Source organism: Stenella coeruleoalba, assembly GCF_951394435.1.
Source record: "Stenella coeruleoalba genome assembly, chromosome: 7".
Lineage (NCBI taxonomy): Eukaryota > Metazoa > Chordata > Mammalia > Artiodactyla > Delphinidae > Stenella > Stenella coeruleoalba.
In genome coordinates this window covers 122,639,553-122,655,980 of record NC_137153.1, presented here as the reverse complement: position 1 = coordinate 122,655,980, position 16,428 = coordinate 122,639,553, and the positions used below count along the sequence as shown (strand labels likewise).

Here is a 16,428-nt window from a genome sequence, read left to right as displayed (position 1 = left end):
TGGGCCGAGGAGCAGCGCTCTCCCTGGGAACCCCTTTTCAGCAGAAGCAGAAAAGCATGATGAGGATGGCGAGGGCACACAGGCGTGACGTCTGGAGAAGCCCCTGGGGGAGAGGCTCTGGGCCCAGGAGCACAAAGGGCCACACGGAGACCAAGTGAGGGCCATGTGAGCCACATGAGCATCTGTGGATGAAGTCACTGATGCAGAAGGTCCCGGAGGCACTGGCGAGCAGGACGCAGTGGAGGGCCAGGCGGCCCTGCCTAGGTAGACACGTGAGCGGCAGGAAGGGAGCCGGGGCCCAGGTGCCCCCAGAGGCCAAGGGCAGGACAGAGGGGGCCGGGCACTCACGGCGGTGCAGAAGTAGCCGCAGCCGGGACAGCACTGGTGCTTCACCATCCGGCCCCGGTGGTCTTCACACAGCACCAGGAGCGGCGCCTTGCTGGACGGGCGCATCAGCTCGTGCTTGACCACGCTGTTCGTGCACCTGCCCAGCTGCAATCAGACGAGACCGAGTCAGCTGCTGCCATGTCACGGGGCGGGGGAGGGGGATGTCAGGAAATCAAAGCAGGAAGGCGGCCGGGTCCTCCACAACGTGATGACGGGCTGTGCCGCCGGTTCACGGACCAGGGGGTCACGGTGGCCACATGAGGAGAACAGCCTGGGCTAGGGGCTGGGGCATCAAAGGGAACAGGACACATGCCAGGAAGCACGACCAGTAGCGGGGAGCACAGAGAATCCACAGGACCCACCAGCACTCGGGCGGCCCACCTGCGCCCGCTGTCGCCCTGGCGCCTTCCAACAAGGACCCTGGCCTCCTGGCAGCTGGTGCGGGTGCCGCACCCCCAGCCCCAGCTTCCTCCTCGCCTGTTCCTCAAGGGAGCCCGTTCTCAGAGACTCCATGGAGCCCAGAGATCGGGGGGGCAGATGGGGCCAATGCCCCCAGGAAAGAGGCCCAGGCGGCTCTGAGGCTGGAACCGGAGGCCACGAGGGAGGGCACAAAATCAAGCTCTCAGCACCAGAAATAGGAGGGAGAAGTGAAATTTCCATGGAAGCGCTGGGAGACGGAGGGAATTTTCTAAAGTAAAGCAAAAAGTCAAAAATGTGGAAAATGGAGAAGAGGTGAGAAGGCCGGAGGCTCTGCAGAGAGGACCCAGAGCGGGGGCCGGGGCTCCTGAGACACGGACAGCCCGAAGCAGACGGCAACGTGACCAGGACGTGAGAGGAAACTGCGCCCGTGAAGCTGTGGTGACAGGAGAGGATCGGCCCAGACCTTCCCCCCAGGAACCTCCCTCAAGGAGCTGCTGAGGCAACGTGCCCCCGACTGAGAGGGACCGATGTGTCCGAAAACCCTACAAAGTGAGCAAGTCCATCAGTTTGGGGTGGAATCGGTAACAGGCACAAAGGAAACAATGAGAAACGAGGCAATTACTAACTCTGGGAAAAAGGAAAGGTTGCTCAGGAGAGGAAACCCCTGGCCCAGCTGTGGACGCTTCCACGAAAACAGCAAAGAGCCTCCCTCGATCGACGGAGGGAGGGACAGACTGATGCAGACCGCGGTGCGGGGGCCGGGGGGGGGCACCCTTCCCACAGTAAGAACCCTCAGACAACACCTCAAAGGAGAGGTCAGGAAAAGAGGGTAGAAAGCAGGTATTTGAGAACATGGAGAAAATCCCAGGACGAAAAGTAAAAGGGGCCAAGGGTTGCTTGGGGGGAGGGACCCTGAGACCCACCCACGTCGTGGACATTCAGGATCTCCAGCAGCGGGTGGGGGGCAACAAACAGCCACCAGGACGCCCCCTACCACCACCAGGACCCGCGAGGCCATCAGGAGACACAGGTGGAGGCCTCTGACTGGCTCAAGTACACTCAGCGAGGAGGAAGTTCAACAGAAACCGTCGGACCCCAAAATGGGAAGAGAACGCAAGTGCGGAGCCTCCATCAGCTGTAAGACGACATCCCACGAGCCCGCGTCGAGTGGCTGGTTTCGGAAAGAGAAAAAATAAAGACACTGGGCAGGAACTGATTTTCTAGGAAAACAGAGACACCGGGTACAAGTCCAAGAAGCTCAGAGAAACCTAAAAAGGACAAACACCAAGAGAGAGCAGCACAACCCCACACCTCAGCCTCAGAGGTCAGCGCGGAGGACTACAGCAACAAAGGCCGCGGCCGCTCCTCGGGACCTTCGGACGGCAACACCGACCGACGTCCCGAAGTGCCCAGAATTCTGTACCCATCAAAGTGTCTCTCAAAACTGGAAGCAAAACAAGGACTTTTTCAAACAAACAAAAGAGAATTCATTATGAGCAGACTTGTACTATGGGGGGAAGGGTCCTCAGGCACAGGGACTGTGGTATCAGAGAGAAATCAGATCGGAACAGAGGAAGAACGCTCTGGATGCAGTTTAAATAAAGGGAAACAAGAGATGATTACGGTTACTCAGTCTAAAAGATGAGTATGTACAAAAATAATAGCATATATGAAACTCAAACATATGACAAAAGATGGGAGACAGGATTTGGGCCCACACATGTAAGAGTCTTACATGTTAAGTGGTACGATATCAATTCAAGCAAGACCGTGATAAACTAAGGATGTATGTTACAAACTCCAAAGCAACTGCTGAAAACGTGAGGAAAATACATAAAAAATAAAGCCAACAGTGGAATAAATTGGAATCATAAAAAATTTCAACCTGGGACTTCCCCGGTGGTCCAGTGCTTAAGAATCTGCCTGCCAATGCAGGGAACACGAGTTTGATCCCTGTATCCCTGTCTGGGGAACTAAGATCCCACATGCCTCGGGGCAACTAAGCCCACGCGCTCTGGAGCCTGTGAGCCCCAACTAGAGAGCGCCGGCCCACGCCGCAACAAAAGATCCCACATGCCACAACAAAGACCCAGCGCAGCGGGGGGGGGACTCAATCCAAGAGGCAGAAAATGAAGAAAAAGGAAGAACAGATGGCATAATTCTTAGCACTATTAAGATGTCAGACTAACCCAACTACCTTGATAAGTGCAATGGGGATGATCCAAGCAAACCACTGGGAAGACAGAGACTATCGGGCCCTGTGCAGGACACGCTGTCTAAACAGATCTCCAAACATACAGGCAGCACAGGTCTGGCAGCGGCGGGGCGGGGGGGGTGTCCTGTGTCAGCACCAGACATCCCGAATCCCCAAGGACACAGTGGACCCCCCGAAGACGACAGGAGTCATGTAAAACCAGCCCGAGCTGAAGAGTCGACACCCCTCCCTCGCACAGAAATCAGAGGAGCGTGTTGGTCGCACGATTGTGTGCACCTGTCACACGTGTCACTCGTGTGATCTGAGTCACTCATGTGACTCAGAGACACACAAGCAGAAAGGTGACCTCAAGTGTGTGAATTATGCCTCAATAAAGCTGATGGGAAGGAGACACAGAACGAAGGAGCTATTAGCTCTGAGGGGCCGCTGCCAGCTAAGGCCAAGGCAACCTGAGCAGCGAAAGAGAAAAATATTTTGGGGAACGTAGCAGCAGCTTAAGAATTTCCTGGAATCCCACAGAAAAACAGAGCAACTAGACAGCAAAACCAAAACCCAGAGACGATATTTAAACCAAAACCAAAGGCCACAGGATGCAAATGGGTAAGGGTGGGCCTGCTAGACGCTGGTGCCCGGGCAGGAGGAGGGGAGAGGATGGGGGAAGAGGGACACAGCGAAGCGGTGTCTCGTGGACCCAAGGACAGGGGGGAACCAAGATACCAAAAGGTCCTCCCTGGGGCTGAGAAGAGCAGGCAACCTGGGAGAAACCCTGCCCAATCCCAGCAAGTCTGGGGCTGCCTAAGACCTGGGGCCATTGCGGGCCAGCCGCCAGGAACCCTCAAACCCAACGCGCCTGGACCCCCTTCTAGTTCGGGGCACGAGGACACCAGGACAAAGCTGAGCTGAAAGTAAGCAGGACAGGGACAAGAGAAATGAAGAAAAGAGAAGATCGACAACAATGGTTCTCAAAATCTCCGGGTTCAGTGCTCTTTTATACTCCTAAAAATCACCAAAGGTCCCAAAGAGCTTGTGTCCAAATGGGGTACGTCTATTAACATTTATCGTGTTAGAAATTAAGAGAGAAAATTTTTAAATATTAATTTATTTAAAAATAGCAATAAACCTATCACGTAAAGAACGTATTTTAATTAAAAAATTACTTTTAAAAAAGTTAATGAGAAATGTCATTGTTTTATATTGTTCACAAAACTTTTTAATATCTGGTTTAATAAGACAGATGAACCTCATACCTGCTTCTGCATTCAGAGCAGGCAAAGGTGGACGTTCTTCTCTGACACCACAGCAAAACTCTACAAGGGGTAGTTTCTCAAAAGATTTGCTGCAATGTAAAAATCTCAATCCACTGTCCACAAGTTTAGTACCGTTACACTAGAATCCATCCACGTGTCTTGCACTGTGAATGATTTTGTAACACCATGAAAATCACTCATTCCCTGAGTTATACAGGTCTTGTAAACGTACAAAATGCCACTGTACACCCTGTGAAAGAGTAAGTGAAAAGGCACTTAACTTTTCAGTATTGTTATAAAAATACTTTTGACCATGCATATCCCCTAAAAGAGTCCAATATGAAGAGGGTCCTGCAGGCCAAGGGGTGGAGGGGGGTGAAGCTTCAATAATAATAATAATAACAACAACAACAACGATTAGAACCCGTCAAATCTGTTTAAACACATGAGTTCATAATGATATTTTAAAAGTAAGAACTGGCCAACCTCAGAAGATGACAGAGAACAAATTCATTACCTGAACGACTGGGAAATAAAGAGGAAGGCTCAAGCACCAGTGCGGTCCTTCCTCTGAGATGTTCTGCTGGCTAACAAAAGAGCAGACGAGCTGACAAGGCTCTTCATGAAACCATCCAGCTAATAAATGAGCAGTAGGCGACACAACATCACCGTTTTGGAACCTCTGATGAATTAATAAACACAGGCGTGAAGACTCAACAGCTGCCCACGGCAGAAAAAGAGAGGCAACCAGATATCACGAGCCTTTATCTTGGACTAAACTCCCCTCAGCTGAGCCGGGTCCACTTCTGTATAAACTGCAGACAGGGGCACTGGAGGCCCCGTGAGCACGGGAGCCACTGCTCAGACCACGGGGTCAAATGGCCCGGCTGCTCCACACATAAAGGGAAAGGAAGAGAAAGGACAAGTGGGCAACAGCATCTAGGGACACCTGTATGGCTGGTGAAACCATTTAGAAAACAGAAGCCAGGTGGTAGCTATTTGTGGACAATCCCATTTCCTGACCCTGGGAAATGGTTACCAGAGGGCCCACCCTAGACAAACTCATTAGGCCGAACATTTGTCTTGTATTGTTTTCTGGATTTATATTTCATTTTACAACAAAAAATTTATATGTAACAGACTGAAAAGAGAAAAGACTGTGAGTTCCTAAGATGAACTTTGGGGATCGGGTGGGAGGGGCACCGGAAGGCGTCAAGGCACCAACTCATTACTCGGAAGAGCTGCAAAAGAGACCACGAAGTCACTAGTTGTGCTGCGAACGCAGGATGAAGCGTGTTTCAGGGGCACAAACAGCCCCAGAAGGTGAGGAAGTTCTGTTCCAGAGACACCGGAGAGTCACTGCAGGAGGAACAAGAGAACTGTGGAGCCGCCACTCCGCAACCTCTCACCGGACGATGGACCGAGGGCAGGAACTCGACCTCACAGTGCCCCTGCCAAGGCCGGCCGGAATGCAGTGACAATCTCAGCACCTGGACGAGCTCCGACCTCCAGTCCTAAGATTCGGGAACTAAAGGGAATGACCAGCCCCGGGCCAGTGGCGGGGCCGCAGGAGGGTGGGCGGAACCCACCCGGATTCAGCCAGAGCGGAGAACACAGACGTCTGACCACCAGCTAGGCGTCACATGATAATGGGAATTACTGTTACTTCTGTTACAGGAGACAAGTGCTAAACGCTGGCTCAAAGCCAAGCGAGCAGAGCGGGACAGACCCAAGTGCTGGCGGCTCGGACGCCGAGCAGCAGGTTCAGAAGGTCAACTGTAACGCTTTCATCACAGACAGTCCTTCTAAAGAAGGTGACGGGGCCCGTGGAGAGGCTGCGAGCAACCTCAGGTGCAGCTCTGCCTCTCACCCATCCACGTCCGAGTTCACAGCAAAGTAGAAAAGCCTTTGGGAAAGCGTGACCTCAGCGGAGCAGCGCCCGCAGCCGTGTTGGCTCCCAGCCACCGCGCCTGCCCGGCCACGCACACAGCACCATCCTCCTGAGCAGAGCCGGTGCTGCCGGGCGGGGGCCCCCCTCGCACAGGAACGCAAACCTGCTCACCTGATGGTCCACGCTCTCCGTGGCCATGCACTGGTTGTTGGCCAGGGTGGTGATCTCTCGGCTTTTCGGGGTCTCCATCCGGCAGCTGCAGAGGGGCACCTCCTGAAGGCCGTCCGTCTCGCCTACGTCGGGACCGTTGGCCAGCCCTGCGGTCACACACAATGCGTGTCAACACCACGGCCCAGAGAGCTTTGCTACACTCGGCCCCGCCCACCCCACCTCCGCAGGGCAAGAAAGTGGGGACACAGTCCCTGCAGACACGCCCGCGGGCAGCCGCCCAGGAGCCGAGGTCCAGGAGCCAGACCGCCTGGGACTTCGCTTCCCACATGCTTCCCAGCCAGGAAGCACTTGTCTTCGTCACTTGATTTTAGAATTGCAGCCACGAAGCGAACGTTCGGTTCAACCTGAAAGGGTTTGGAGGCAGCTTGTCTCCTGATCATCTAGAGCGCTCCTCACCCACTACAAGAGCACAAAGCGCCTGCTTATTAGGCGGAAGGAGGAAAGAACTGGGGAACACAAAGAAGAAAACTAGGATCACGAAGAAAGTGTCCGGCGCAGCACATCACCGCCTGACCCAACTTACGGGCAGGGCAAAGCGGGCAGCACCGGGAGGAAGGCCGCCCGCGGCTAGGCCGGCTTGCAGTGGGGACAGAGGCCGGTGGCCAGAAAGACCCCTCGACCCAGCCACGGCTTCCAAAGGAAGGCGCGTTTCATGTTCCGAAGTAGAGGTGTAGGGTAAGCGGGAGTCCCCACAGGCATGGCAGGCCGGCTCGCCTGGACTCCCACAAACCAGGACCCGTCCCCACCCTCCGCACCCAGCCAGGTCACATGGCCCTTCTCCAAGGAGCCCCAGGCCCCCTGCCCTCCTGTCCAGCCTCAGGCCCCACAGCTGCCCCCCTAGAGGGTCTGGAACCCTAGCACTAAATGCACACAAAACTGGGGGACCTGACTCGTCCTTCCAAAGTGCTGACACCCCAGGCCCTGCATGACTGGACACATCCACGGGTCCCTCCAACGGTGGCTGTCAATCCAGGGAACACCCTCAGGGAAGCACCTTACATGGCACCCCGCAGCCTCTCCTCCTCCTCCAAGGGGCTCCCGCCAGCGTGGCCCTTACTTTTACCAGAAGCTGCACATACATATTAAAGGCAGAGGCCACCTCCCTCACCCTCCGGGGCTCAGCTCATATAGGGGCAGCAGACGCCCCTGCTGTGCTGCCCTCTCACCTCTGACCCCAGGCAATGTGGTAAAACGAGCACTACTTCCTGCTGGCGTCCAAGTCAGCACCTTCCTGAGACAAAGCTAAGAGCAGGTTTAGAAACAGTAAACACAGACGTCACTTCATCGGGAAGGAAGGCATGAGGTGATGACCGGAGAGGGGTTTCTGCTCTGTGTGCAGCAAGAAGAGCGGCTAACTTCTCTGACAGACAAGCCTACAATTTTCTTCTTAAGCTAAAGATGTGATTTCCTAAACTAAACAAGTAAACCCAAAGTCCTCTAGTGTTCAAAATGCTAAAAGCTGGTTATTTGTCCTTTAAAGAATGATTGGTTATACCCCGACAGCAGCAAAATCCATGGGGTGTAAGTAACAGGAATTTTACATTTTCCCCACGTTTCATTTCAAAGAAATTTTTCAAAAGAGCCAAACAGCTATTAACTAATTTCCACCGGTAAAGACTTTCAGACAGCGAGAAGTGTGTGGCCCCAGCCCCAGAGCCAAGGACCCCCCGAGGTGCAGTGCCAGGGACTTCAAGGCCAGGCTCCAGGTATGCCACCATGGGGCACCACCAGCTCAACACCGACGAGAAGACACATTTCCACCAACATTGCTGGAATCAGGGATCATAAAAAGGCCACGTTGTGCAGAACGACGCCACCTGCATGCAGCCAGGACACAGGGTCACCTCCCACTGGGAGCCCCATATAAACACGCATGGCTCGCAGGACTCCTGACCTTGGTGGGCAACTGCACCCGACCCCTGGGGCCGCCTCACTAGAGCGCCACAGGGACACAGCACACTGGCCCCGCGTCCTGCCCACTCGGCACCAAACGCACCCTCCCCCACCCCCGCCAGCTGGCCCTGGCCACGCACACGCTCACCTTCTGCGTCAGAGGCCAGCGTGCCCTTGACTCGGAGATCCAGGGAGTCCAGCGAAACCTCCATGTACCCCGTGCCGTCGCTGGGTGCCATCTGCTCTGCGCTTCCCGAAGACGATGCATACGCTTCGGAACCTGCGTTCAAAGGCACACACGTCAAACACGGTGCGCCGGGGCCTCGCGACCCACGGGAGGCGCCATGGGATGCTCGCGAGCCACTCAGACAACAAACACACATAGCATCCGGGCCCCCATCCCGCACTTCTGCTGGTTCCCATTTCCGCACGACCTCCCTGGGGAGAGGGCAGCCGTGTCGAGGAAAGCAAAGGTGTGGGCATGTGGAAACACCTTTCTCTACAAACACACCAGCTAGATAAAAGCTGATCAAATAATCAAGGACACATAAAAACGTCGTGCACATACGTTCTGTGAATATTACTTTAAAAATATAAGAGTAAAATGTGAATGGCAGCTTTGAAAGACCAGCTGCTGTACAGCAGCTAAAGAAGCCCCAGACGTGCAGCGTTGCTGTGGAACCAGCCCAGCCTCAGACACTTGGGCTGCAGGATCCACAAGGAAAGGCTGCAGGGCCGCAGGGAGCGTCCTCCTGCGAGAAGGGGTTTACGAAGCACATCACCCACCGAAGGGCAACACAATCTGAACACGCCAAGGAGAGGAATGTGTGTAAGTGAGGAGCCCGTCAAGGGAGGGGGCGCCTGTCCACAAGTCCCAGGAGGCCCACCCAGGTAACTGCCATTCTAAGGGCATTTCAATGAGGAAGCCTGTGAAAACATGCATTTACACAGGATAATACCACCACCAGCAAAGGGCAAACACCCATAGTTCAGAGCCAAGTTTTAAATACTTGTCATCGACATGTCTTCAACGATGGGAAATGAACGAGCCATAACACAGAGAGGTTTGGTGCCCAAAGACTCTGAATTCAGGCCACAGTCTGAACCTAGATCTGACAGGAAGGAGCCAACCACCAGCGAGAAATCATCAGCAATCTGAGGAACTGAGCAGCCTTTGTGCGATTTTAAACGCTTTACAGGAGGAAATAAAATTCAAACTCCCGTTTAAATAACTATTTAGCCAGGCATTCTACACATTACACACATGATGGTGAAGATGAAGCCTCTGCCCGAAACAACTTCTAGTCTTGGATCTACAACGGCTTTTGTCAGCCGACAGCAAAAACCACCCGGGGTATTCTGATCCTGGCTGATGATTCCTGGTTGAGAGACAAGGAAACGTGAGTGAAGGAGAGGAGGTTCACGGGACACGCCCATGTGCCTGGTGGGTCAACAAACCCCACCAGCCACCTGACTCCAGCCTGAAACTGACTGCCACACACGGGCCTCCGGCAGCCCTCTGCATTTCAGGGGCAGCTCTGTAAACCTGCTTCTCTCTCAGGGGAATCTAGAAGAACGCTAAAATAACTGTGCAAGACAGAAAGAAGTCCTGCAGCTTTGCGGTGCTGGTATAGAGAAAAATCAATCAATAAAACAGACTAGAAAGTCTAGAAACAGCCACACGGTGACTGTCAACAAAGTTTCAAAAGGTTAAGTGAAGAAAGAAAAGTCAATGCAACCAATGGTGCTGGAACAGCTGGAAATGCACAGGCAAAAAAGTGAGCTGCCCGACAACACACACACACACACACACACATTCACACACACAAAGTGGATCAGAGACCCACATGTACGGGCTAACTATAAAACTTCAAGAAGAAAACATGGGACAAAATCTTTGCATCGTGGGTTGGTTAAGTCGAAGATTTCTGAGATCATGAAAAGCATGAATTTTAAAAGAAAACAAGCCATAAATTAGACTTCAACAAACATTTTTTAAAACTTTTAGTAGGTGCACATACTTGCAAAACATCTATCTCGCAAAAGACTTGTATCCAGAACACTGAAAGAAGTCACAACTCAGTGAGAAGATATACGCTCGGATTTTAAAGTAAGCAAAAGGTATAAACGCATTACGAGAAGACAAACCCTAAGATGTGCAACCTCGTTCTTTGGTAGGTAACCGCAATGCGACAGCACCACACACCAACCAGCAGCGCTGGAATCAGAGACTGACCGCGCGAGCGCTGCGGGGGCCCATGCGGGGCTGGACCGCTCCCGTGCTGCTGACGGAACGCAGAGCAGGACGAGCGCTTCGGGAAACAGCTGGCAGCACTAAGAACTGAGACACACAGCATGACCCAGCCACTCTCCACTCCTAGACGTTTACCCCAGATAAACGGAGCATTTGCTCTAGAAACACGTGTACACAAACTCCGCAGCAGTTTATCTGTAAGGGCCAAAAACTGGAAAGAGACCAAATGTCCAAAAGGTGAGGGATAAACAAACCACAGACAGCTGCGCGTGGAACACCTCCCGCCAACACCACCACGGACGACCCTCAGTTACTCTCGGAGAAGCCATAGAGAAGGATCCACCCGTAAACGTTCTCCACAGCGCTAACCCATCTGCGGAGACGACGTGGAGCAGAGGTGGCCGGGCCGGGGGAGGGCTGGCTGCGGAGGGAAGGTCTCTGTCGCGCAGCGAGGGTGGCAGGGGTCTCCTGTCACATGCACGTGGTGAGGCCCACCAACCGAACACCTCAGCAACACACACTTCAGGCTACGCCAAGTCCTCCACGGCAAAGCTGCAAAGACGGGGCCCCTGGGCCACTAACTTTGACATCATGCCCTTCCCAGCTGTCCCTTTAACAAGGCTACCTCCAGATCAAGGGAATCTGAGCAAAGGGCTGAGAGCCACTGTGTGGACCAGGACCCGGCCCGCACAGGACACTGAGGGCGGGACACAGGGAAGGTGGGGGCGGTCAGCGTACAGCCATACCACGGGGGCCTGCTGGAAGGAGACCCCCTGGCATCACCTGAGGGTCTCCAATAAAGCTGTTTCTGATGCTTTTAGTTTTTTAAACAGTGGAGTCTTCTGTTCAAATGAAGTCCTACACAGAACCCCAGCCCCAAGCCCCCCACGGCCTGCTTCCGCCCGGGGTCCTGTGTGTGGCTCTGTGTTTACCTAGCACGGAGCAGGGCTTCTTTTTACTTCTCCGCCTCCTCTTCCTCGCTGGCTTGATCCAGGGGCTGTCAGGCTTCCCTTTCCTCTTGAGAAACTTCTTCTTGATGCTGGATTCAGAACTCTGAGAACCAAGGGAAAGGAACAGAAAGAGCAAAGCATGGGCGCTCTGAAAGCAAAAGTTCTGTTTTCTTGCCATATCGTGATAATGCAACTAGAAAATTAATTTCACTTTTAGACATTTTTCTAGGTCACATTCTCAAAGACACTCATGCTTTTCCCTAAATATCACTGTAAGCTCAGTTACTTGAGTTTGGCACAAAAAAGAATAAGTGAAAAAGTTCTACCAGTAACTAAATAAGTAAGTTCAGTAAGAGAATCCCCTTTTAATTACATGCACCCATTCATCTCGCTCATGAGAAAAGGAACGAACAAAGCCTCAACGTGCATCAAATCTATGTCCAAATTAGCCATTACATGGAGAACAAGGAAAGAAATGATCATTAATTTACAACATTTCGAGATTCCTGTGAGTACATGTGTCTCAAATCTAGACGCAGAAAGGGCATCTAACTGCCACGAGTTACAGCAGATGCAGAGCATGAACCACTAGCCTTTCTAACGACTCCACCACCAGGATCTCACAACCCCTGTTAACTATGGATAGAAAAAGAAATTTTAAAATGTGTGTTCATGAGATAAAAGGATACACTAAGGGTGGCTCACTGGCCTTTCCAACAGTTGCCCTGGAGCCCGAGCCCTCGTGCTGGGCCCCCTGAGATGCCCAGGTGCCCTGTGCTCCCTCCAGCACCTTGTTCCTGCGCCCCCTTCACAGCAAAGCTCCGGGAAGAAAGTCTGCCAAGAGCAGCACCACAGCTCCCTGCGCTTCAGTCTACGACCCCAAAGGAACACGTTTATCGCCAGACACAACAGCCCTCCCAGTGCTCGTCTCCGCCACCCACGTGGCCACTTTCTCCTTCTGGAGGCACAGACTCCCTTCCCAGCCCTGCCCGATGGCCTGGGTGGCCCGCAGGCTCCCCAGGCTCCGCCCTCCCACCACAGCCCCGCCCTCTGACCCTGTCCCCGTGAGGTCGCATCGCTCGCAGCCCTCAGCTCTGAGCCACATCCAGCCCGCAGAGGGCCTGAGGTTCCACCTCGGAAGCCTCGATCTTCCCTCGCCCGGTCCACCCGGCGGCCCCTCCCTGGCTCTCTGCTCAGCCGCTTTCTCTGCGGCTCCCACATGGCTCCTCTGCCAGGAGCCCCGCGTCACCCGCGCCCAGGTTACCAGATCAGACTCGTCTCCGTCCTCCTCCTCCTCCCCGGTGCCGGCCGACTCCTGCTCCTCTTCAGATTCGCCCTCCATCTGAGCAGCCCCGCCAGGAGCCAAAAAGAAAACAAACCAATGAGAGCGGCTGGTGGCAGGCGATCTGACCCGACACACCTTGGAGGTGCCCCCGCTCCCCAAGAGCCCGGCCCGGAAGGGCTGCCCCCATGCCAGGCTCCAGGCTGACCTGGACCACCGATCCGACGTGACTCGAACGTATGCAGATCAGTGCGCATGAGAGACTGCACTCACCGCAAAAAGGTTTTCAGAGGCCACAGACTAATATAAAACGCAAAACCTACCCCCCCGACCCACGAGCCCGCCCAGCCCCAGGGCCTCGACCTGCTGCCAGTGCTGGGCACCTGCAGGCGAGCACGGGAGTGTCTGCCTGCACGGGCAGAGCACCCAGCACGCTTCTGCGTCTTACTCTCTTCTAATGAAAAGTACGCTGTGGGATCTTTCCGTAACAGAACAGCAGAAGCACCTGGGTTCACCTTCTCTACCTACACAGGAGTCGCGCGCCCCCTCCACCCCTCCCCGCGCACCCGGCTGTGGCTCCTCGAGGGGCCACGCAGTGACCGCACCCTCACAATCTCACAGGAAGGGTAAGACCCTCCGGACAAACAGCAGACACGTGCTCCCACCCGTGCAGGACGCTCCGGGTGCGGGGCGCCCACAGGGCACCCCCAGGCCCTCTGAGGGGCCGCACCACCCCCCGAGTGTCTCCCACGCGTGCTCCTCCATTTCTCCCATGCGTATTGTGTGACCACAGCCCCAGCCTGTACTTCCACTGGGTCCTTGCTTTCTTAGTAACTGCGGAAGCTACACACACACACCGTCTGTTAAATATGTTATAAACATTCTCCTATCAAGCTCTATAGGCTCTGCTTCTGCTATTTCCTTTTAAAGTAAAGCTTCTGGGCTTCCCTGGTGGCGCAGCGGTTGAGAGTCCGCCTGCCGATGCAGGGGACACGGGTTCGTGCCCTGGTCCGGGAAGATCCCACATGCCGCGGAGCGGCTGGGCCCGTGAGCCACGGCCGCTGAGCCTGCGCGTCCGGAGCCTGTGCTCCGCAACGGGAGAGGCCACAACAGTGAGAGGCCCGCGTACCGCCAAAAAAAAAAAAAAAAAAAAAAAAAAAAAAAACTTCTGGGGTTTTCATCTGGACAAGTTGAACCTCTCAGTCTCTCCCTTCGTGGCTTCTAGGTTTGTGTCTTAAAACAGAAGGCCTTCATTTGAGATTAGAAAAACGGTTTCCAACCTTTTTCCCACGCTTAAATATTTTGTGTTGACACTTTACATCTTCTGGAGTTTGCTTTCTTAAATAGCAGCCTTACGGGTTTATGATTCACCTGCCCTGAAATTCGCCCTTTCAAGCACACAGTCCAGCGGCCTTGAGTGGACTCAGCGTTGTGCAGCCGTCACCCCACTATGCCAGAGTGCAGGGCACATTTGCTGTGCACCTTGATCTAAGGGCCGGCCTTCACTTGGCCCCCAATTTTCCCAACAACATTTATTGAAAAGTTCATGATCCCTTGCGAACAAACTGAAAACCCAACCCTTACAACAAACTGTATCTCTGCAGACAGACAGGTGCACCGTGGCCACCCTGCTCCGCGCTCTCATGGCTCTGCCGTGCCTGCACGAATCCCCGCTTGAACCCCCTCCGTATCTGTTCTGCTAACCTCTCCCCCACCCCCCAGCCCGTTCTCACTGTGAACGGCTCCCGTGTCAGCTGGTCCCACAGAAAATCCTGTGGGAATTTTGATGAGAACAGCTCTGAATTCATGGATAACATGGGGAAAGGGAGATGAAAGAATGGATCTTCTCATTCAGACAAATAATGGGTCATTCCATGAACTTATTCTTTTTTTTAACCTCTTTCAGTAAAGTTTTACTATTTTCTCCTTATAGATAACACACATTTCTTGTTAAATGTATTGCTAAGCGCTGTGGTGATATTAAAGACTGACAGCTAATTTTTAGGTGTGATATTGTGGTTTTGTTGTTCAAAGAATCCTTACCTTCTAAGGACCCACACTGATATACCGGCCTCAAGACCGTCCAGGTGGAGCAGGGACTCTGGCAAGCACCAGTGGCTGTACATATGCACAGCCTGACGTGTTCCGTTCAGGAGGTTAACAAGTATTGTCGGGTGTTTACTGATATTATTGACAAGCTGTCCTTATATTTTCCGACTGGCAGGACCACACAAGCTCAGCTCACTGGCTACAGCAGCCGCTCAACTGGTTTCCTTGGATTTCCTTAGATGGGTGATTATATTCCCAGCAAACTCCCTTGTCCTTTAAAAGATTAATGTTTCCTTCCGGTTTTCACCTTACAGCATCACAGCAAGAATGACCAATGTGGCGTGCTCGAGTGAGGGGAGGAAGTGGCAACCCGCACTTTTCTTTTCTTCCTTTTTTTTTTTTTGGCTGCATCGGGTCTTACTTGCAGCACGTGGGACCCTTCGATGTGGCATGCGAGCTTCTCTCTAGTTGTGGCATGTGGGTTTTCGCTCTCTAGTTGTGGTACGTGGGCTCTGTAGTTGTGGCATGTGGGTGCTCTCGTCGAGTCGTGTGGGCTCAGTAGTTCTGGTGCACGGGCTTAGTTGCCCCGTGGTATGTGGGATCTTAGTTCCCTGACCAGGGATCGAACCCGCATCCCGTGCATTAGAAGGTGGATTCTTTACCACTGGACCACCAGGGAAGTCCCAACCTACACTCTTTTTATCACTGGTATTAGTAATGGTTTAAAACTTTCGCCATTAAATATAACCTTTTTTGTAGGATTCTGATATCTTTATAATAAGCTTTATTTAAATGTTATCTTTAAATTTCATTGGGTAGTTTCTTATTTTAAAAATACTGAGCAGTGAAACTACCCATCAAAGTGGGCAGATTAACAACTTCCAAAACTCCTGTGACTGTAAAGGGAGGAATAAGGAATAACTCCTTATAAGGAATAAGTACTTGAAAACTGCACACACAGCAGCTACAGAAACAGACGTGAGGCGCTTGGGGTGAGAAGGGAGGGGAACACCACAGCTGGCACCTGACTGGACAGACGGTGTAGGACTAAGCCAGGCAGAGGCCACACAGGGCGGGGGACCCGAGCCAGCAGGCCCCGTGAGCGCCCGAGACAACCCGCACCCACCTGCCCCATCCACACCAGTGCGGAGACAAGGACACCGGTCATCGGTGAGGAGTCAGCCCCCTACGTGGAGAAGGAGGCACCGTGCTGGCCACATACACACAGGGCCTCACTTGCTACAAATCGACTTTTTAGAAGGACCAATAACTACAGAGATAAACAGCTGGGTCCCAAACAGGCACTGCACAAGAGAAGGCATCCAAACAGCAAATAAACATACAACAAAGTACCCAGGGCTTCCCTGGTGGCGCAGTGGCTGAGGGTCCGCCTGCCGATGCAGGGGACACGGGTTCGTGCCCCGGTCTGGGAAGATCCCACATGCCGCGGAGCGGCTGGGCCCGTGAGCCATGGCCGCTGAGCCTGCGCGTCCAGGGCCTGTGCTCCGCAACGGGAGAGGCCACAGCAGTGAGAGGCCCGCGTAGCGCAAAAAAAAAAAAAAAAAGTACCCAAGCTTCTCGGAAACCAGGGAAACGCAAATCAGAACTG

At 53.4% G+C, this 16,428-nt stretch overlaps 1 protein-coding gene across 12 annotated transcripts in view; it reads right to left on the bottom strand.

The window, feature by feature from the left end:
* EHMT1 (euchromatic histone lysine methyltransferase 1) overlaps nt 1-16,428 on the bottom strand; it is a gene marked incomplete at its 5' end in the record, with an annotated part of 148,248 nt that overhangs the window by 41,692 nt on the left and 90,128 nt on the right. For 10 of the 12 annotated variants that reach the window (XM_079926325.1, XM_079926326.1, XM_079926324.1 and 7 more), the window contains 5 exons: nt 349-492; nt 6,332-6,477; nt 8,433-8,564; nt 11,471-11,591; nt 12,753-12,830. In XM_079926325.1, coding sequence (XP_079782451.1) covers nt 349-492; nt 6,332-6,477; nt 8,433-8,564; nt 11,471-11,591; nt 12,753-12,830 — 621 coding nt within the window. The remainder of the gene's footprint in view (nt 1-348; nt 493-6,331; nt 6,478-8,432; nt 8,565-11,470; nt 11,592-12,752; nt 12,831-16,428) is intronic. The other 2 variants (XM_079926328.1, XM_079926322.1) reach the window with 1 other exon arrangement.